The following is a 21,067-nucleotide window of genomic DNA, read 5'->3' on the forward strand; positions in this document are numbered from 1 at the left end:
ACAAAACTCTACAGTTATGGGAGATCTGTGAAGAATATTTTCCAGCATTTTTTTACTCTACTCACATGTTAATATGTTGGTGTGGGTAAAAGCAACAGTTTTTTTGATAGTAACTGAAATATAGTTCAGTTTGATTTTTTTTGTACTTTTATCAGAGATAAAATTTGCTATACGATGTAAGGATAAACAAACATACTTTATATATTCTGTATACAGTGAAGATTGGCAAATGTCTGGGTCAGGATCTCCATCTCAATCTGGTTCAGATTCAGAATCTGAAGAAGAAAGAGATAAAAGCAGTTGTGATGAAACAGAATCTGATTATGAGCCAAAAAACAAAGTTAAAAGCAGAAAACCTCAAAATAGGTAAGTATAGTATGTTTTCAATTTGATCCTGAAAATTGTTGGTTACAGAAGGTACTCTTTCTGTATATAGTGTCTTGCATCTTGTTTTATATGCTAGTGTTTCTGTAAAACACCTCTATCCCCTGGTCTTCCCTACCTAGATCTAAGGCAAAAAATGGGAAGAAAATTCTTGGACAAAAAAAGAGACAGATTGATTCATCTGAGGAGGAAGATGATGAAGAAGATTATGATAATGATAAAAGAAGTTCTCGTCGCCAGGCAACTGTCAATGTTAGCTATAAAGAAGATGAAGAAATGAAAACAGATTCTGATGATCTACTGGAGGTCTGTGGAGAGGATGTTCCTCAACCTGAGGAAGAAGAATTTGAAACAATAGAACGTTTTATGGATTGTCGGATTGGGAGAAAAGGAGGTATTTTCTTAAAAAACATTTATCGTTTGGTTATTTCAGTAATATTTACTAAAGTAAATAACGTATTTCTTGAAGTTATTTCAGTTTTGAAAGCGAAGAGGGTGGAAAAATATACTTTGCTTAGCCTGAATATTTTCTTCCCACATAATCCACTTAACCTGACTTTGTTCATTGCAAATAATTAGAAAAATTCTTATAAACTATGTATTTCAGTTTTTTTGTTGTCATAACTAAATAATGGTTGTTATTTAGGTATTTTCAGTTTCACAAATAGTTTGGTTATTTTTAAATGTTTTTTCTTTTATCTCTAATCTGTAGTTATTTTTAGTTATCTTGACATGCTTTTTTTTTGTTTTATCGAGATACGACATACAATGTATAAATTTAAGATTGACAGCATGACTTGCATACATTGCAAAATTGTTACCACAAATAGTTTAGTTTATATTTATCCATCATCTCGTATAGATAGAATAAGAGGAAGAAAGAGAAAATTTTTTTTCTTTGTGATAACTTTTAAAGCCTACCCTTAGAGTAGGTTTCAAATAAACTGTAGAACAGTGTTAACTGTGGTCATTACAGTTACAATGTATTGTTGTACATTACATCCCCAATACTTACTTATCTTAAAACTGGAAGTTTGTATGCATCTACATTATTAACCCCCACACGCATCTGCTGGCTGCCCCAGGTAACTACAGATCTGATGATCTCTTTTCCTATGAGGTTTTTGTTTGTTTTAGATTCCATATGTAAGTGAGATCATATGGTATTTGTCTTACTCTCACTTATTTCATTTAGTGTAATATCCTCAAATTCATCCACATGGTTGCAGATGGCAGAATTTCCTTCTTTTTGTGGCTAAATAGTATTCCATTATATATGTGTACCACATTTTCTTTATCTGTTGAGGGGATACTTAGGTTGTTTCCATGTCTTGGCTGTTGTAAATAATGCGGGTAATAATGAGGGTACAGATATCTCCAACATAATGATTTTGGAGTTTTTAAAGATGATTTTTCATATTTTATTTCCAGTTATCAGGCAGCCAGTCATTGGTTATTATAAATTGCTGTATTACTTTAGGCGTGCCACTGTTTTTTGATGTTGTTTTTTCTAATTTTAAAACTGAGGGGATTAAATTAGATAATCTTTCCATTCTAAAATTTATGTATGTGTAATACAATTATCCTTACATTCTCTAGACTGATTCTTTACTTATTTAAAAACATACATTTTTATTCATATTCTTGAATTTTTGGGTTGAAGGAAATCATCTTATAACAGAATTACATGGAATGTATTGTGTTTTCTTTTTCAGCTACTGGTGCTACTACAACCATCTATGCAGTTGAAGCAGATGGTGACCCAAATGCAGGATTTGAAAAAAACAAGGAACCAGGCGAGATCCAATATTTGATTAAATGGAAAGGATGGTCCCATATTCACAATACTTGGGAGACAGAAGAAACCCTTAAGCAGCAGAATGTTAGAGGAATGAAAAAATTGGATAACTATAAGAAAAAAGATCAGGAAACAAAAAGATGGTAAATATGTTTTATATTTTACTTAATTTTTTAACAGTTCAAAGATGATTACTAAGGTTTTTTTTAATAAGGAATACATAGTCAAGAGTCCAATAACCCAAAGGATGCCTGAGTGGCTCAGTCAGTTAAGTGTCTGCCTTCAGCTCAGGACATAATCCCAGGGTCCTGGGATACAGCCCCGCATCAGGCTCCTTGCTCAGAGGGGAGCCTGCTTTTCCCTCTCCCACTCCTCCTGCTTGTGCTCACTCTGTCAAATAAATAAATAAAATCTTTAAAAAAAAAATGCAATAACCTAAAATAACTATTTATAGATTTAAATTGTATTTGAAGGTAAACTTTTGGGAATAGCCATGTCTGAACTTCTTGTTAATGATAATCATGTAGATAATCTTGTCTCATATATATTATAAATTATACATTTTTAAAATTAAAAATTAATGATGCTTCACTTTATTTCTATTTCAGTTTCTTCATTATTCAGCTGACTCACATGATAAGTGGCAAATGGGAGATTTTGTTCTACAGATAGTATGGGGGAATGGTTATTTAGGGGAGATTTTGAAGTCTATTTGTGGATTAATAATCTTTCAGGTTGAAAAATGCTTCTCCAGAAGATGTGGAATATTATAATTGCCAGCAAGAACTTACAGATGATCTACACAAACAGTATCAAATTGTGGAACGAATAATTGGTTAGTAATAAATGATTCTCACTGAACTTTTATTTTTCCATGCTTGATCTGAAAAAAATTTAAATTTATTGCTTACACATCAAATACAGTAGTTTAATCTTACTGTAATAGGGTAATGTAAACCAGATGAGTGATTTTTGCTTATGTAGTTTTTTACCAAAGATTAGTCCTTGGATAAGATTCATTGTGAAAATAAATAAATATTTTCATTCATTTATCTCACAGCTCATTCCAATCAGAAGTCAGCAGCTGGTTATCCCGATTATTACTGTAAATGGCAGGGCCTTCCATACTCAGAGTGCAGCTGGGAGGATGGAGCTCTAATTTCCAAAAAGTTTCAAGCATGCATAGATGAGTATTTTAGCAGGAATCAATCAAAAACCACTCCTTTTAAAGATTGCAAAGTGAGTATTGTTTGGAATTTTTAACTAATTGAAAATAGTATTTACACATCATAAATATTACAAGCCCAAATGGAGAGTTAGATCCTGATTTCAGAGAAGCTAAGAGAAGGAACTGCTTGGTTGATAGATCTTAAAGGAAAGAGTGTTCTGGTGATTGCTCTGTGGTCTTAGATGTGGTGCTGTCTTTTAGTCTTGGTGAGTGAAATGGTCGGGAAGGTGATAAATTGGTGGCAGTAGTTCTGAGGAGTGTCTTGGGGAGACCAAATAAGGGAAATTCCCTAGAAAATAGATATATATCCTTGCTTTAAAAGGTAGTGAATATTTTCTCTGAAGGTGGGAAAGAAAAGAGGGACATACCCATAAGAAAAGAAGTGTAGTACCCAGGACTACCTTGCCTAATACAAGATCTTTATACTTAGAGACATTATTAACCACAGTTTTGAGGGTCTCTATACTACTAGAATTTGTTTTCTTACTATAAGATTGAATTAAACTGATAATGGTAATTTAGAAATCAGAGATTTCTGTTAAGCCAGTTGTATGGTTTATTTCTAGGTCAGGGCTGCACCAGCAGTTAAATGAATGAATTTAAGATAGCTCTATCTTGTGAACTGTGTAAGACTGAAGTATTTCAGTAGGAACTTATTTATTTCTGTCATTTTTTTGTCCAAAAAGGGCAAAATATTTCACTGTACATTGTTGTTACAGTAAGAGAATACAGTCTTATTTGAATGAATCTTGAGATTTTGAGTCATGGAATTTCTGAGCCTGAAATTTTAGATAAAATTTGAGAATTTATGGTAAAAGCTAAGATTTTGATCTTTAAAAATTCTCTCATTTGATAGTTCTTCTTATTCATTTATTTCTACTAAAGGTATTAAAACAAAGGCCAAGATTTGTAGCCATAAAAAAGCAACCATCCTATATTGGAGGACATGAGAGTTTAGAATTAAGAGATTATCAACTGAATGGTTTAAATTGGCTTGCTCACTCTTGGTGCAAGTAAGTATATTTTGAATTGTCTGTTTAATTTGAGGGCATACGAATTTTACAAATACAGGATTTGGAAAAGATTTACACCAATATCAAGGATAAAGACCATTTGGTATTTATATGCAGGCTTTTGAATTTCCTTAGTATGTAAGTAATACTTAATAATACTAAGAAGAAAATCCAGTGGAGTTTGAGTTTAACTTGTTTAAGTGCTGCACTACTTCATATTATTGTTATTCTTTAAGCTTCCTTTGGACTAAAATGGTAAACTTTGTGTCCTTCTCTCATACTATTGCAGAAGCCTTTACTTATTATTGATAGCTAATAAAAGTGGTATATTTGTATACCTTTCCGATTAATTTTAACTGTTTAAATTTGTACATGGGTTATGTGAAAAGGTTTCTTTATAAATTTGAATCTATTGTATACCTAATTTTTGTTCTTAATTTTGTAGAGGAAATAGTTGCATCCTTGCTGATGAAATGGGCCTTGGAAAAACAATACAGACGATCTCATTTCTGAACTATTTGTTTCATGAACATCAATTATATGGACCTTTTCTGTTAGTGGTACCACTTTCCACTCTTACTTCTTGGCAAAGGGAAATTCAGACATGGGCTTCTCAAATGAATGCTGTGGTTTATTTAGGTGACATTAACAGCAGAAATATGGTAAGTTGTTTCTTCACAAATTTAGAAATCTAGACATACTTATCTTTATAGTCCTAGTTTCTAGTGTAAAACTTGCCACAAAGTATTTAGTACAATTGGCTGTAACAAAAGACAATTTTTAGCTAAGTGTTACTTTATGTAATATATACTTTTTTCTAATTTCTTATAGAAAGTTTCAAATATACATGAAAGCAGACAGAAGAGTATAATAAATCTCTGTGTGTCCATCTCCAGCTTCACAGTTTTAATGCTTTGCTGGTTTTGTTTGATCTGTACCTCTACAGAGTACTTTCCTTCTAAATATTGTGAAGCAGACCTGGATATTATATATCATCCATAAATGCTATGTTATAAAATGAATTAATCACTTATGTTTTATTAAATGAGAACTTCCTTCAGTGGGAAGTGTGTATTAAAAACGTGTCTGCTTTACTTTTATAGGCTTTGAAATGCTGTGCTGTTTATATTTTTATTTATAAGTAAGATGATTGTAGCTTGTTGGACTGTGTTAAGAATTAAAATGATTTTATTATGTAAACATAGTTTTTTTCTGTATTTTGGAGCGATTTTTTTTTTAGGTATTCAAATAAAGTGTACGTTTCTTAATGTTTGTCTTAAAATTATCTTCAAAATTTCTTGATAGATAAGAACTCATGAATGGATGCATCCCCAGACCAAACGGTTAAAATTTAATATACTTTTAACAACTTACGAAATTTTATTGAAGGATAAGGTGTGTATTACTTATGCTTTTCTGTTTGGAGTATATTAATTTTTGCTTTACCATATATTGTGGATAGGATGAGAAGATAAATCATGGGTCAGAAGACCACATCCTCTGGGTCAAATCTGGCTTATATTTCGTAACTTTTGAACGAAGAATGGTTTTTACATTTTTAGATGGTGTAAAAACAAAGAATATGTGACAGAGACCAATTCACATTTGTCTGCAAGAAGCTTAAATATTTACCATCTGGGTCTTTACAAGAAAAGTTTACCAACTATTGACTTATATAAAACTAGTTTGGTATAGTGTGTTGATTTGTAAGATCTTTAAAGAGAAGGAAAATACCTGAAAGAATTAAGCTACCTCTGGGTGAAACACTATACTAAATGCTTTATAAATGTTGTTTATTTAGTTCTTTATAGTTCATATCTCAAGTAATTCCCATCTATTTTATAAGATACTGCTCTTTCTATTTTATTGGAAAGAAAAATTCCGTCTCAAAAGAGGTTAATGAGCTTGTCTCCTAGTTTATGCAGCCATTAAAGAGCAGAATGAGGCCTGCCTCTGTTTTAAGTCAGAGATCCACATTTATATATTGGAGATCCACAGCTCATAAAAATCATACAGTAAATTATTTCTACACTTGGAATAAGACATGTCCAAATTTATATCCTATTTTCTTTCTCTAAATTGACATTAATAGGGACTTCTGCTGGCCTAAAGCTAAAAATCTTTGTGAAAAACTTTAAATGATACTATTTTAATGATACTATTTTGTTTCTTTTTCCTTTTTGAATGTGTAAGCTAGTAAAAACTTTCATTTGCCTTTCTCTGTTTTCCAATGAGTGAATTCGTCATCAAAGGAACTTTGTTTTGCATGTTGAGTTACTTTGAGGATTTCAATAAATCTTGAAATATATAATTTTTATTTGAAAAAAGTTTGCTTTTAATTTCAGTTTGCCTCAGTTTAGTAATTTGAATTTAATTTTTCTCTTAAAATGTTAACTGTGTTCTGTTCATTTTAAGGCATTCCTTGGAGGTCTAAATTGGGCGTTTATAGGTGTAGATGAAGCACATCGATTAAAGAATGATGACTCTCTTCTGTATAAAACTTTAATAGACTTTAAGTCCAATCATCGTCTCCTTATTACTGGAACTCCTCTACAAAACTCCCTCAAAGAGCTCTGGTCTTTGCTACATTTCATTATGCCAGAAAAGTAAGATAAGTTGGGATATATAGTTTTAATATTAGTTTTATATGTTACGCTTCACAGTAAAATAATTAATGTAGGTAATAAGGTCCATAAGAAGTTTTATTGCCCTAGAACATTAGACCACAGATTTTTAAGAAGGAAAATTAAAAAAGGAAGTGACATGCAACAGTTCATATTTCTAATATTTTTTCAGTTTTGTAAATAAACAAGTTTAAGTCATGTGTAATAAATTGTAACAGTTCATTTTGCCCTTATTCAAAATAAAATTCATTTGGAAAACTGAAACAGTATCCTTCTTAGTATTTAATAGGAGCAGTAATAACAATAAAGTGTACTGGCAATCCCTTTTTCTAAATGAGGAAAACTAGAGTAGATAAAGGTCAGATAACTTGTTCAAGATGACAAATTCTTTTTTCAGAATTTTAAAATTCTTTGAGAAATATTGTAGTGAAAATCCTGTATTTGAAAATACTTTAATTTTATTTAACATCTTTAACTCAAAGAGAATCATAATTTTGTAAAACAACTTTGTTTCACCTTTGGATACATGACAGATTTCTTGGAAAGAATGGTTCTTAGAAGTGACTAATATTAGCAAATCTCTTTTCTTGAAAGTCTGTATTTTGTTTATATATGACTACTCTCAAAAATCTCATATTCAATGACTTTTTTCAGTAGTTCTTCTATTTCTTACATTTTTAAGGTTTTCTTCCTGGGAAGATTTTGAAGAAGAACATGGAAAAGGCAGAGAATATGGTTATGCAAGCCTCCACAAGGAGCTTGAGCCATTTCTGTTACGCAGAGTTAAAAAAGATGTGGAAAAATCTCTTCCTGCCAAGGTTGAGCAGATTTTAAGAATGGAAATGAGTGCTTTACAGAAACAGTATTACAAGTAAGCCGTAAACAGACCACATGTTGGACATTTAATTCTAAATAACCCCCTGTAACCTTGTCTCATTGAGGTGTCCCTCCACCCTGCAGTATGTTCTTAGAGTAGTAACGATTGTTGAATTTTAGAATAGGTTTATTCTCTAGGCTCTTGAAGCAAAGAGATTAAATGGCATGTTCAAGACCATGGGTAACCTAATACTAATCATGATTAATTGTGTTTCTCTATTTTGTGCTCTGTTACCAGATAGAGGGTTCTGTTAAGTGTTAATAATACTTAACTGTTAGTGATACTAAGGCATTATTTTGTAGTTATGATGATTACATAATTGACAAAGGTAGAGGCCAGAACAAGAAACTTAAAATTTTAGGCCCCCTGTTGAGGAATATTAATCATACTTAAGATAAATTTGTATGTAAGAGCTGTATAATACTACTTCTGCTTCAAAGAATCAAAAGGTAATATTTGTCCTAAAAGCTATTTAAACATTTAATTGCATAAAATGCACTGTTGTATACATGCATTTGGATTCTGAAAAACTTATTTCATGGTAAAAGCTGTAAGTACCATACATGAAAAGGAATACATTTTTTGCATGAATTTTGTTTGTGTTGTGGAAAATTTTAAACATACACAAAAATTTCAAACATTATTAAAAAAAAAAAAATTCCAACCCTCGGGTTTGTTTTCAACTCACAGCCAGTCTTATTTTATCTCTAGCTAGTCCCACTCCCTGCCCCCCCATATCATTCTGAGGCATATCAGTGATAAAATTGTTTCAGGTCCTTTCCCAGACTAACCTTATAGAAAGGAAGAAAATAAAAGATGGTAGAAGACCAAGTACATTGTGGTGAGAGGAAATGTTATATAGTTACATAAATAGTTTGGACTGATAAAAATAACCACCCATAATTTTTCTACGAGTTGCATATATATTGTTTAATTGTAATTTAGAGAAGGCAGTGTGGGTAAACCAGGTATGCTCATGAGGTTTCTTACATGTCTATGATTTGGTTGCCTAGTGTAATAAAATTTGTAGGAAGGTTAATATAGATCATAGTTGATCCATTTTTGAAGTAACTTCAGGGGAAAAAGGATTAATACGGTATACTCACTATGTTACATTAAGCCTTTGCTGTATATTGCTCAGATAACAAGTTATGTGTTGTTTTCTCATTAATTTTATGAATGAAGTTCGTTAGTCTTGTGAATGGGGTTTGGTCCATTGTATATCCAGTTGTGAACTTTGTAATGGTGCAGTTTTGCTTTGGTGCTTGATTGTTTTTTCATGATTTTAGAATTCATCCTGGTAAGTATTGTGCTGAACCCCATTTTTGTGTTATTTTTTTCCTTTAAACAGATGGATATTAACTAGGAATTACAAAGCCCTCAGCAAAGGTTCCAAGGGCAGTACCTCAGGCTTTTTGAACATTATGATGGAGCTAAAGAAATGTTGTAACCATTGCTACCTCATTAAACCACCAGATAATAATGAATTCTATAATAAACAGGAGGCCTTACAAGTAAGGATTTTAAAATATTGTTACTCTATGGTAAAACAAAATTCTAGAAATGCTTATTGCAGTTATAACTGAAAATGGCACAAGGCTTTAATGTATTAGTTAAAATTTCTTTTGGTTATGGTATAATTAAGTAATTTTTTTTAGTCTTTATAAAAAAAGCCTTTAAAATGATAATTTATTCAATTATTTTGATCATTTTCTAAAAATGGATTTGTATGGACTAACAAGGTCTATCTAGCAGAAATCCCTTAATATATTCTTAATTGACAGAAATTCACATCGGTGAATGTGCTGAATTTGTGATATGTCAAATAGTAGTCTTGAGAAAGACATCTTAACCTCAGGTTTTACCATTCCTGTCAATTCTGGAAGACAGATGAGAAGTATGCAGAAGGCACAACTGCCATCCTACTCCAGTAGTGCTTTAAAGTCCTAGGTTCAGTGACTGATATGTATAAATTCAAATATGTTTTGTTATTGTTTTAAAACCTTTAGTTGCTTAGTAGCTGCTTCTTTCAGTATATTGTTTTTCAGAGATTTTTGGAGAAGTAGTTGTAATGACTAGCCAGTGAAGTGAAACCACTCCCCCCATCCCCTTACCTCCAAAACATGACAAAAACCTAGGTGCTAAATTACAAGGAAAATCCTAGCTGGCGTAGATCAGAGTGATCCTAGAAAGGTCCTAGAAAATTTTGAAAACTGAAATAAACTATATTCCACCATTATAAAAACATAACATTTTGATTTTAAATAATTAAAGAAGATGAAGTATTAAGTGGAGTGTTTATTTAATTTGGTTGATTTTTTTTTCACATGCTGTAACATTTGTAATTTATTGTTTCCTAGCACTTAATCCGTAGTAGCGGAAAATTGATTCTTCTTGACAAACTGTTAATTCGTCTAAGAGAACGAGGCAATAGAGTTCTTATTTTTTCTCAAATGGTGCGGATGTTAGATATTCTTGCAGAATATTTGAAATATCGTCAATTCCCCTTTCAAGTAAGGATTTCATTTTTTCTTTTTTGTTGACTTAAATTTTATCTGATTTTTAAAAAAATTTTATCTGATTCTTGAGTGTATTCTACACAATTACCTTTGAAATTTTTCTGTATAGATTTTTATATAAACTGTACTTCTAAGATACTGTGTCTATTTTAAAAATTTCTATTTGTGGGGTGCCTGGTGGCTCAGTCAGTTAAGCTCCTGCATCTTAATTTTGGCTCAGGTCCTCTCATGGTCATGAGATTGAGCCCGAAGTCCGGTTCTGCACTGGCTGTGGAGCCTGCTTAAGATTGTCTCTCCTTGTCTACCTCTGCCTTTGCCCTCTTCTCTCTCTCTCTTCCTACCTAGGGGGGGAAATATTTTCTATTTGTCGTTATTCCTTTTTTTCCTTTTTGACCTTATATTTAGCAGCAAAGCAGTTTTTCTTTTCTCTAATTTTTATTTTAATTCTGTACTTCTGTGCTCAAATCGAAATGGCCGGACTGTTACAGATTCTGAAGAATAATGTTCTCATAGTTACTCTGATACATTGCTTGCTGAATAAAACTACAGATGACTCTAAGGAAGGTACTAAAGACCAAATGGTCTTATATTCCATTTATTCATTATTTATTTTGAAATCTATTCAGTATAATTGAGGCTAACATTGAATGTTTAATGTTAAGAGACAGGTGCTAATCTCAGTACTTTTCTAATAATTTGTTTAATCCTTATTTAATCCTTTATAAACAGTGCCTAGAACCTAGTGAACTTCAATCCTATAACTAGTTAATGACATATATTTAGTGCAGGAAATAAAACAGAAGCAGAATTATAAGGAAGAATCTCAACAGACATAATCCCTGCTCTGTTAGAATTTAAATCATAATGTGGGAGATAGATATTAAGCAGGTAATTATACATAAAAATAACATTACAACTCTGGTAATGTCTGCTTTGAAGGATAGGTTTTTGGTGATATGAACATGGTTGAGAAATATATAGTCATTCAGGCTAGGGGAAAAGTATGAAAAAAGTATCATTGTTTTTTGTAACAGCTTGATTGAGATGTAATTTCCTTCCCATGCAATTCATGCATTTAAAGTGTACAACTAAGTGATTTTAAATATATGCACAGAGTTGGGCAGCCAACAGCACAATCTTAGAATGTTTTATTCCCTCAAAAAGGAATTACCCTTCAGCTACCATTGTATTTCTCCCTATCATCCCTCCGTGCCCACCTCAACTCTCTCTTGGTTGTTTTTAGTCAAACTAGTATATGTACATGGTCAAACAAAACAATAGAGTAAAGAAGTGCTTGTTGTCAGCAGTTCTGTGCCCCCAATGGCTTCTCATTCCCAGATTAATTCCCAGAGAAAACTATTTTTACCGTTCTTTTGGTCTAGTTATATCTCAATAAATGATATAGCTACTGTATTTTAAAAGTTTACTAATTGTAATTGTTAATGAAAAAGAAACAAATAGCACTATTTAAAATACATATTTTCAGCAAGTGTTTGGTAAGCACTCAGTATATATCCAATACTGAGCTAAGTGTTTTTACTGTTTTCTCTCACTGAATGCTCTGAATTTTATGAGGGAAATACTACTACTATGATTATTCCCTGAGAAAGAAATGAACAAGGTAAAAAGTCAAGATCACTTGTCCAGGCACCCATGAATACTGAAGACACTCAGACACTCAAATGCAGGCTATTTGACTAGAACCCGTGGTGCCCCAAATCAGTGACTTTCATACTTAATCAGGGGGTTTTGGTGGATCTGCCTCCCTCTTTCTTTCCCTCCTCCCTTCCTTCCTTCCTTCCCTTCCTTCCTTTCTTTCTCTATCTCTTTTTTTTTTTTTAATTTATACAGTTTTTATTTATTAGAGAGCCTACATGAGCAGGGAGGAGGGGCAGAGGGAGAGTGAGAAGCAGACTTCCTACTGAGTGCAGAGCTCAATGTGGGGCTCCATCCCATTACCCTGAGATCATGACCTGAGCAGACACTTAACCGACTGAGCCACCCAGATGTCCCTGGATCCCGTTCTCAGAATTTTTGATTCAGTAGATCTGGGATGGGGCTCAAAAGTTTGCATTTCTAAGTTCTCAGGTGACATTGATGGCTCTGTTGGTCCAGTAACCACGCTGGACTTAATCAGCATTTATAAAACTGTGGTCTGTAACCAGTTAATGGATCTGGGAATCAATTTAATGAGTTGTACCAATATTTTGAAAAAATGAAATAGATTTTAATATATGTGAGTATATCATGGTACATTGTTTTCATGTAACTTGCTTTGGGTACACAGCTGTGTACTCATTCATATGTAAAATGTATTTCTTACACTGAGACTCAGGTGAAATGGTAGCCATTGCCATTACTTACTGTTATAATCTGGGGAAATAGTTTTAGTGGTTAAGAGCACAAACTTGAGAGACAAAATGCCTGGACATTGTCTTCTTGCCTCTTAGGTACCTTATACTCTGTTACAGTCTTAGCAAAAGCAGTACAGCCTTTTCATACTTAATTTCATTGATTAAGTATCAATGATTTTAATCTTGTTGATTTTAATATTATTTTTAAATATTTGATTTGATTATATGCAGTATTTTACTGTGTTCTTTCTAGAGATTAGATGGATCAATAAAAGGGGAGCTGAGAAAACAAGCTCTAGATCATTTTAATGCTGAAGGATCAGAGGTATGAATGCTTTTAAAATTGTGAATTATTTTAATCACTATTTTAGTTGTATGTTCTTTTTTTTTTTAAATCATATTGTTGTTACCCAGTTTTGCTTTGTGAGGTTTTTAAAAATCAATATTCCGTGTTAAATCTGAAGAATTTTACCCTTTCTTTTTAATACTGTTTCAGCATAGGACAGTTAATTTGATTCAGAATAAATTAGCCCACTTTCATTTAGAATTTTTTAAATTTGGTGTATATTATTCCCATGTATATTTGTATTTAGGAGACTTGTTGACTGGTTTTGCTAGAGGTTTTGTATTTTAGTATTTTTTAAAACTACTTTTTAGTTTTATTGGTGAAATACTTCTAAATTCAAAAAAATTAATAAATTCTCTAATTATTCACAGTCACAGTTTAGAAGAATTTAAAATTGAGCCTATTTATAATTCCTTACAGGATTTCTGCTTTTTACTTTCCACAAGAGCTGGAGGCTTGGGAATTAATTTAGCCTCCGCTGACACTGTTGTTATATTTGATTCTGATTGGAATCCACAAAATGATCTTCAGGCACAGGCTAGAGCTCATCGAATTGGGCAGAAGAAACAGGTATTTTTTTTTTCTTTAATTTTACTTTTGTATTCTTGTTTTATGATCATCAGTGTTTGGAAGTGATTTTGGTTTATCTTCCTGGTCAAGTCATTGGAACACAGTCATGTTGCTCTTTAACATGTAAAATATTAAGGAACTCAGATTTACCGAAAGAAGGTCTGGCAGAATTGAAGTAACTGCCAAAATAGGATTATGCCCTCTCTTTTAATCATACGTTTTGTTTACAGCTATAGAGTACCAATGTTTTTCATTCAAAACCTAAACTTTAAAATGTTTTTATTTTAACTACTGAAAGAGATTTTCTCTAGTATATTGCTACCTCTTTCTTAACCTGTATTTTATCCATTTGCCTATAAGATTGCAAAACCATTCTGATTTTATAGTTTTTATACAGCTTTCTGATGCTGTTATAATAGGCCTTGAGAAAAACTACCTGTCATCATTCTGATGCCTTGGTCTTTGTATTTTAATTCATTTACCTACATCTAGAGTAGTGCTTCTCAAACTTCTCCAAAGCAGGAGATAAGAAACAACAGAAAAACTTATGGGCACATTTATACTACTTTTTTAAGATTTCATGTTTTCTACTGAAAAATTTGTCCATAATTTTAAATTGAAAAAATATTTTGCCCAAATAATTCTCATAAAACTCTGATCAGAAATACATTATGGTTCTGTCATTTTTTTATACTCTGGAACAATATTGCATACCCCTAACTGAAAGCTTGTATTTATAGTAGTGGTTCTTAACATCATCAGACCCAGTGACTACTTTTACATCAGCTGTTTTTAGCACCTCCTTTTCCTTGAATTGAATGCATGAATTTGAAAATAATTTGAGTGCCCTAATAGCAATTTAGGTAGGGGAAAAAAAAAAAAAAACCAACAACAACAACCCAAAACCTTTTTAAAAAATACGTATTTTAATATATAGAGCTACATGTATAGGAAAATAAGAACAGAACTCATTCTCCATTGGAAGTACCAAGGAAGGAAAGATCCAGGGGTATGTTGGTGCATAAGAGAATAGCAATTAATATTAAAATTGGTCATAACACTTACTTGCATATTATAAAGAGAGGTGCACTTGAAGTAGGGATAATAGCATGCCAAGATAAATTACAGACTGCCAGAGAGGAGATGGTGAAGAAGGTAATCTTATAAGTGAGCTGGACCTTGTGAATAGTCAAATTAGGCCTGTTATTATGAATGAGATGGGGCATAGTGGTTAATTGCACTAAACCTTCCTATATTGAAATCCTTAACACATGGCTGGACTCATTCCATTTATACTACTTAGATACTAATTAAAGGCCACCACATTTTCCAATAGGTGATAGAAAATAAAGGGTACATTAGAAGAACCAGTTAGATAAAATACTATAGAAATTTGCATGGTAGACCTCTGGGAAGAATATCTGAATAGGATCATAAAATGATGGTAACACAGATTTCTTACATTTATGTTACAAAACTTTTAAAAGATAAATGTGATATAAACATAACTATATTTTTAAATATTTAATTATCACTTAACACATTTAAAATATATAAATATGGATACATATTTTTATTAATGATTATTGAGTTGTATTCTTTATTATTTGATGATTGGTGTATTATAATAAGATTGCTTCCTGTTCCTGGGTGTTTTTTATTTTTTAAATTTTTATTTAAATTCCAGTTAACATGCAGTATATTATTAGTTTCAAGTGTACATTATAGTGCTTGAACTCTTCCATACAACACGTGGTACGCCTTACAACAGGGGCCCTCCGTAATCCGCATCACCTGTTTAATGCCCCACCCACATCCCCAAGGTGGTAACCATCAATTTATTTTCTGTTAAGAGTCTTGTTTCTTGGTTTGCTTCTCTTTTCCCCTATGAGCACTTGTTTAGTTTTTTCAAATTCCACATATATGTGAAATCATGCACGTGCCTATGGTTTTACTAGTATTTGGTTCTAAATCTGACACAAGGTATTTCATATCTCTTATTAAATACTTATATGCAACAACTATAAAATGAGTATAGATGAGTCATACAGATGCGTTTTATTGGTGACACCAATACTGTACACATTTGGAAATAATTTTTGACAGAGATCTAAATAAAATGATATCCTGTTATCTACTGATTTATGCAGTAGTTAAAATGCTGGGAAAAAAGTGTATGTATTAGAACTTCATTAAAACTCTTATTATTTACTTTAAAATGGAATCGAATTTAGACTCAAAATAATTTAAAAGTTTTAAAAAATCATTTATAAGACTTGAAAGACTCAAGATACTTTTTCTTTGTGCCTGATTGTCCAGTTTAATGCAGAATGTCTAATGTCCCAGGTCCCTGTGCTCTTAAGTACTGGTAAACCCACCTGATGATTTCAAAAACTATGAAAATGTCCCCATAAATTTTCAGAATATCCCTATATGGTCCTACTGTTTATATAGAACTGCTGGTCTTGAGAAATAGGGCAAAATATCTACACATCATTTTTTTTGTTTTGGAAAGCTTTGTCTTATGGCAGGGTTTCATCATTAACATGAGAAATGGTTCACAGAATTTTGGATTATATGAAATATGAAACATTAATCAGAATTAACATAACTGATATAAATTGTCATATGTTTACCACTTTTTCCCACTTTTTTTTTCAGCTAAAAAATAATTTAAAAATTACTGTCATTGCTTTTATTTATTTATTTTTTTAATATATTTCTTAAAGATTTTATTTAGTTATTTGAGAGAGAGAGAGATCACAAGTAGCTGTAGAGGCAGGCAGAGAGTGGGGCAGGAAGCAGGCTCCCGGTGAGCAGAGAGCCCAATGTGGGACTCAATCCCAGGACCCTGAGATCATGACCTGAGCCGAAGGCAGAGGCTTTAACCCACTGAGACACCCAGGCGCCCCGTCATTGCTTTAAAAAAAAAAAAAATAAGCAAATAAAATCTCCTGACCAAAATATAAGAAGGACACAGCCTCAAAATAATCTTTAAATTGAAGAAGTTTAGCTTTTATATATATTGGGTTTTTTTTTTTTTTTTAATTTTTATTTTGACCAGTGAAAATTTCACGTAGGATGAGCTTCCTTCTATGTAGAGTATTTGGGTATTCGTTAGCAAGTGAATCCTTTTTACTGCATTTTATGTTTCATCATGTGTATCTTTACAGGTGAATATTTATCGTCTAGTTACGAAGGGATCAGTTGAAGAGGATATACTTGAAAGGGCCAAAAAGAAGATGGTTTTAGATCACCTTGTAATTCAGAGAATGGACACAACTGGGAAGACAGTACTACATACAGGTTCTGCCCCCTCAAGGTAGTTAGTTACTTTAATTTTTTTTTTTAAAAGATTTTCTGGTTAGAGAGAACATGAATCCGGGGCAGGGGAGAAGAGAGGCAGAGGGAGAAGCAGACTTCCCCCTGAGCAGAGAACCTGATGACACGGGGTTGTATCCCAGAACCCTTAGTTCATGGCCTGAGCGAAAGGCAGATGCTTAACCAACTGAGCCACCCAGGCACCCTGGTAGTTACTTTAATATTTAAAAAAAAAAAAAAAAAAGTCTTGTAGACTCATTCTACACTCATTTTCCTGAAATGTTACATACTACAAGCTGATCTTTGATGTATCATATTTAGTATTGTAATTCTTCAATTTTTTGAAGCACTGGAGTAATTTTTAATCAAAAGCATACATTCAGTACTGATTTCACCACTCAAGTTTTATAAATCTTGGGAGAAATTCCTTTAATTTCCGGGTTTCAAGTTCTTATCTTTTAAAATAAATGAACTTCTAGTACTTCACCTAACTCTGTCATATAACTTATATAAAGTTGACTGTGTCAATAATGAATGAAAGTGTAGTGTAAGTACTAAATTGTTAACTGTTAATATTAAGCATTTCTATTTGTCTGTATTTAGTTCTACTCCTTTCAATAAAGAAGAATTATCAGCCATTTTAAAGTTTGGCGCTGAGGAACTTTTTAAGGAACCTGAAGGAGAAGAGCAAGAGCCCCAGGTAAAAAAAAAAACTTTCCTCAAAATGTGCCATTTCTTTAAACTTATGAGGTATATTTACTTCAAAATATATTAAAGTATACTTAAAGATTTCTTTCTAATTATAGGAAATGGATATAGATGAAATCTTGAAGAGGGCTGAAACTCATGAAAACGAACCAGGCCCTTTAACTGTAGGAGATGAGTTGCTTTCCCAGTTCAAGGTAGATTTTCTTTCTTTTTAATTTTTCCTTCAAATTATCTAAATTGAGAGGGAGTGATTATTTTTTTTGTCATTTCATGTTTTATTAATCTCTTTAATCACAGTCAACATAATTTCTTAAGATTTTTGTCTTAAAATTTGCTATGTGTTTGAAAATTTTTCTCCCTTATTTTGACAAACCAGTAGCAACTTGTTTTGAAAAGGACAAATCATTTATGAATAGGTACATTTAATGGAATGAGGAGGGCTGTTATTCTAATTAGCTTCTAAAAAAGTGCTTGGCAAATAGCACATCCTCAAATATTTGGGTATATGAGTGAACATGGTCTCTAATGGAGATTTCTATGATGGAAGGCCTTTAGCTAATGTTTGTTGGAGCAGTTTTTGATGTTAGATTAAGTTAAGCATGGTCATACCTAAGAAAACTCAAGTTAATCAGTCCATGTAAGCAATGAACTCCTATTAGTACTTATAAATACCCCTGGTCTGGTAAGGGCTAAAAGGTTGCAAGGTTACTCCAACTTCGTAGAGTAAGCTGTTTAGTGTAAAGAAGCAAGTTCCTCGATAGCCATTTTCCAGGAACTGAGGGTTCTAAGAAGGGCAGTTCAGTTTGTGTCATTTGTTCATTCAACAAATATTTATTGCATTCTCTGTCTCTCAAATAAGTCTTTAAAATAAATAAAGACATGAAAGGATGAACACTATGTAGTATCATTTCTTAACACAGGATAAGCATGGGTTTTTTTCATCCAGTTTTTGTAAGTTTTATATGCCACTATTGGCAGTAAGCTTTAATGAATCCCTTCTGTGTACCAGTCTTCATAGTTCCTTCAGTATATTATTTAATCTTCACAAAAGTTATTGAGCTCTTTCTATCCCTTTTTTTTTAACATTGAAGAAACCAGGAACCCAAGATAACCTAAGGTTATCTATGGACCCAGAGTTCTTTGTGTCTTGTCAGTAACTCTTTGTACTACTTTTTATGATCATAAAAACAAGAATATTGGTTTGTTCTATAGCACTTTGTACTTAATGGACTGGTGTGCTCTTTTCTGCAAAAGATGATTTAGCATGTTACTATAAATTATATTGTTGGTCTGTCAACTGATTTTGTTGAGCAGCAGGACAAAAGAGAATCATTCTATAAGGCTTTTGGTTAATTCTACTTTGACCTAATAAAAAATAACAAATAATAAAGAACTAATAAAGAATATAGATAGCTTAGCAGTCATTTTTGGTTTAATCCATAGTGATATTCATTATCCTGAGGATATTTAGGTTTTATTGCCTTATTCTGGGATATCACTTCCTCTCCCCTAAAATGCAAAATATAATTTAAGGATGAGTTTTTCTTTAATGCTTATTCTGTTAAAATTCTGGAATTTAAGGTTGCCAACTTTTCAAATATGGATGAGGATGACATTGAGTTGGAACCAGAAAGAAATTCAAAGAATTGGGAAGAAATAATTCCAGAAGATCAAAGAAGACGATTAGAAGAGGAAGAAAGACAAAAGGAACTTGAAGAAATTTATATGCTTCCAAGAATGAGAAACTGTGCAAAACAGGTGATCTTTTAATTTAAAAGATTATGTCTGTTGTTGTAAGGGTATTCATGCCTGGACTGATCTGGTTTTGTTTATAAAGCATGCTGGTCCATTGTTTTCTTTTGTAGTATTTCATCGGATTTAATAATTCTTGTCTCATAAAAAAAGTTGGAAAGTGTTCACCCCTCCTCTGCTTTTGGGAAGAGTCTGTATAGAATTGGTATTCTTCATTAAATGTTTGGCATTATTTGTCAGGAAAACCATCTAGTCTTGGAGTTTTCTTTGTTAGAATTTTTAACTCTAAGCTCTTTTATAAATACAGAACTATTCACAATATTTCTTTCTTGTGAGTTTGGCAGTTTGTTTCTTTCAAGGAATTTGTCCATTTTATCTAGATTATTGAATTTATGGACATGAAGTTATTCATAATACCCCTCCCAAAAAATCATCCTTCGTTTCATTTATTTTTTCTGTTGCAATTGATTTTTGCTCTTTTTTACTCTTTTTGGCTTTGCTTTAATTTGCTCTACTGTTTTTAGTGTCTTAAGATGTATTCTTAAGAACTTAATCAAGACCTTCCTTTTATAATATTATCAGTGTTTAATGCTACAAGTTTCCCTGTAAGCACTGCGTTTTTTTTAATCTTGATACCTGTTGTGTTTTCATTTTCACTCATTTCAGAGTATTTTCTAATTTGCCTTAAGGAAGTACTCTTTGACCCGTAGGTATTTTTTTGTTGGTTTATTTTTGTTCTTTTTTGTTATTACAGAGTTTAGTTTAATTTCCAAATATTTGGGAGATATTCTGATTATCTTTGTTAATGATTTCTAGTTAAATTCTGTCATTATCAGCATACCTTGTGTGATGTGAATTTTTAAGTTTATTGCTGTTTATATTTTATGACCCAAATGAAGAAAATAGGAGATTTTAAATAATGGTAACAGGGTCATTCCAGGTTACATGAGATCCTGCAACAAGAGGAAAGAAACTTTAATACTAGATTTTTTTTTGTTTGAATTAACTTTTGTTTTTTAGAATATTCAATTACAAGATTATTTGTCTTGATTACTGAGCTTTTTTGGTGCCTCCTTAAATTTTGAGTCTGAGGCAAATGAAGGAATTGCTTAGTCATTGTTCTGCTATCCTTCACCCACGGGTAGAGTGTTTTGTTTTCTTTTTCTTTTCCTGCAACTGTATTGTGTCTTTTGGTGAGGTGCCCGGTGAGGTGCCCTCAGTGCCCAGAAAGCTACTCCTGTTCTCCAGGCCATCATTTGGAAAGAAAGTTTTTTCTGATCTCCTGCCCAGTGTTACTCATGAGCACCTGTTGGGAGTTTTGCAGAGGAATGTGTGAGACGGGGTGCAAGTTGTATTCGCCTTGCCTTTCATTTCCAGGGATCCTGTATTCTCATAGTCCCCCAAACAAAGCCTTTAGCAAATTTTAGCTAACTTCCTTTTGCCTGCTTATAACTAATGCTTTTCACAGGTGAACCAATGTTCAAGTTTCATCTTTTCTTACCAACTCTACTGTATTTCCTTATATTTGAGACTATTAGATTGCCTTGTGATTGTGTAAGAGGAGTTAGGATTT

The 21,067-nt window shown here is 32.3% G+C and overlaps 1 protein-coding gene across 3 annotated transcripts in view; it reads left to right on the forward strand.

Moving 5' to 3' along the window:
- Positions 1 to 21,067, forward strand: part of CHD1 (chromodomain helicase DNA binding protein 1) — a 71,833-nt gene that overhangs the window by 30,166 nt on the left and 20,600 nt on the right. For all 3 annotated transcript variants that reach the window (XM_032845849.1, XM_032845864.1, XM_032845856.1), the window contains exons 6-23: positions 217 to 366; positions 507 to 778; positions 2,100 to 2,325; positions 2,917 to 3,017; positions 3,243 to 3,421; positions 4,296 to 4,423; positions 4,869 to 5,085; positions 5,729 to 5,818; positions 6,839 to 7,029; positions 7,730 to 7,918; positions 9,276 to 9,438; positions 10,285 to 10,437; positions 13,051 to 13,122; positions 13,564 to 13,713; positions 16,887 to 17,035; positions 17,638 to 17,734; positions 17,841 to 17,936; positions 19,324 to 19,500. In XM_032845849.1, the coding sequence (XP_032701740.1) occupies positions 217 to 366; positions 507 to 778; positions 2,100 to 2,325; positions 2,917 to 3,017; positions 3,243 to 3,421; positions 4,296 to 4,423; positions 4,869 to 5,085; positions 5,729 to 5,818; positions 6,839 to 7,029; positions 7,730 to 7,918; positions 9,276 to 9,438; positions 10,285 to 10,437; positions 13,051 to 13,122; positions 13,564 to 13,713; positions 16,887 to 17,035; positions 17,638 to 17,734; positions 17,841 to 17,936; positions 19,324 to 19,500 (2,800 nt within the window). The remainder of the gene's footprint in view (positions 1 to 216; positions 367 to 506; positions 779 to 2,099; positions 2,326 to 2,916; positions 3,018 to 3,242; positions 3,422 to 4,295; positions 4,424 to 4,868; positions 5,086 to 5,728; positions 5,819 to 6,838; positions 7,030 to 7,729; positions 7,919 to 9,275; positions 9,439 to 10,284; positions 10,438 to 13,050; positions 13,123 to 13,563; positions 13,714 to 16,886; positions 17,036 to 17,637; positions 17,735 to 17,840; positions 17,937 to 19,323; positions 19,501 to 21,067) is intronic.

The sequence above is a fragment of the Lontra canadensis genome, unplaced genomic scaffold, assembly GCF_010015895.1.
Source record: "Lontra canadensis isolate GAN:19392208 unplaced genomic scaffold, GSC_riverotter_1.0 scaffold4, whole genome shotgun sequence".
In the NCBI taxonomy this organism is placed as follows: domain Eukaryota; kingdom Metazoa; phylum Chordata; class Mammalia; order Carnivora; family Mustelidae; genus Lontra; species Lontra canadensis.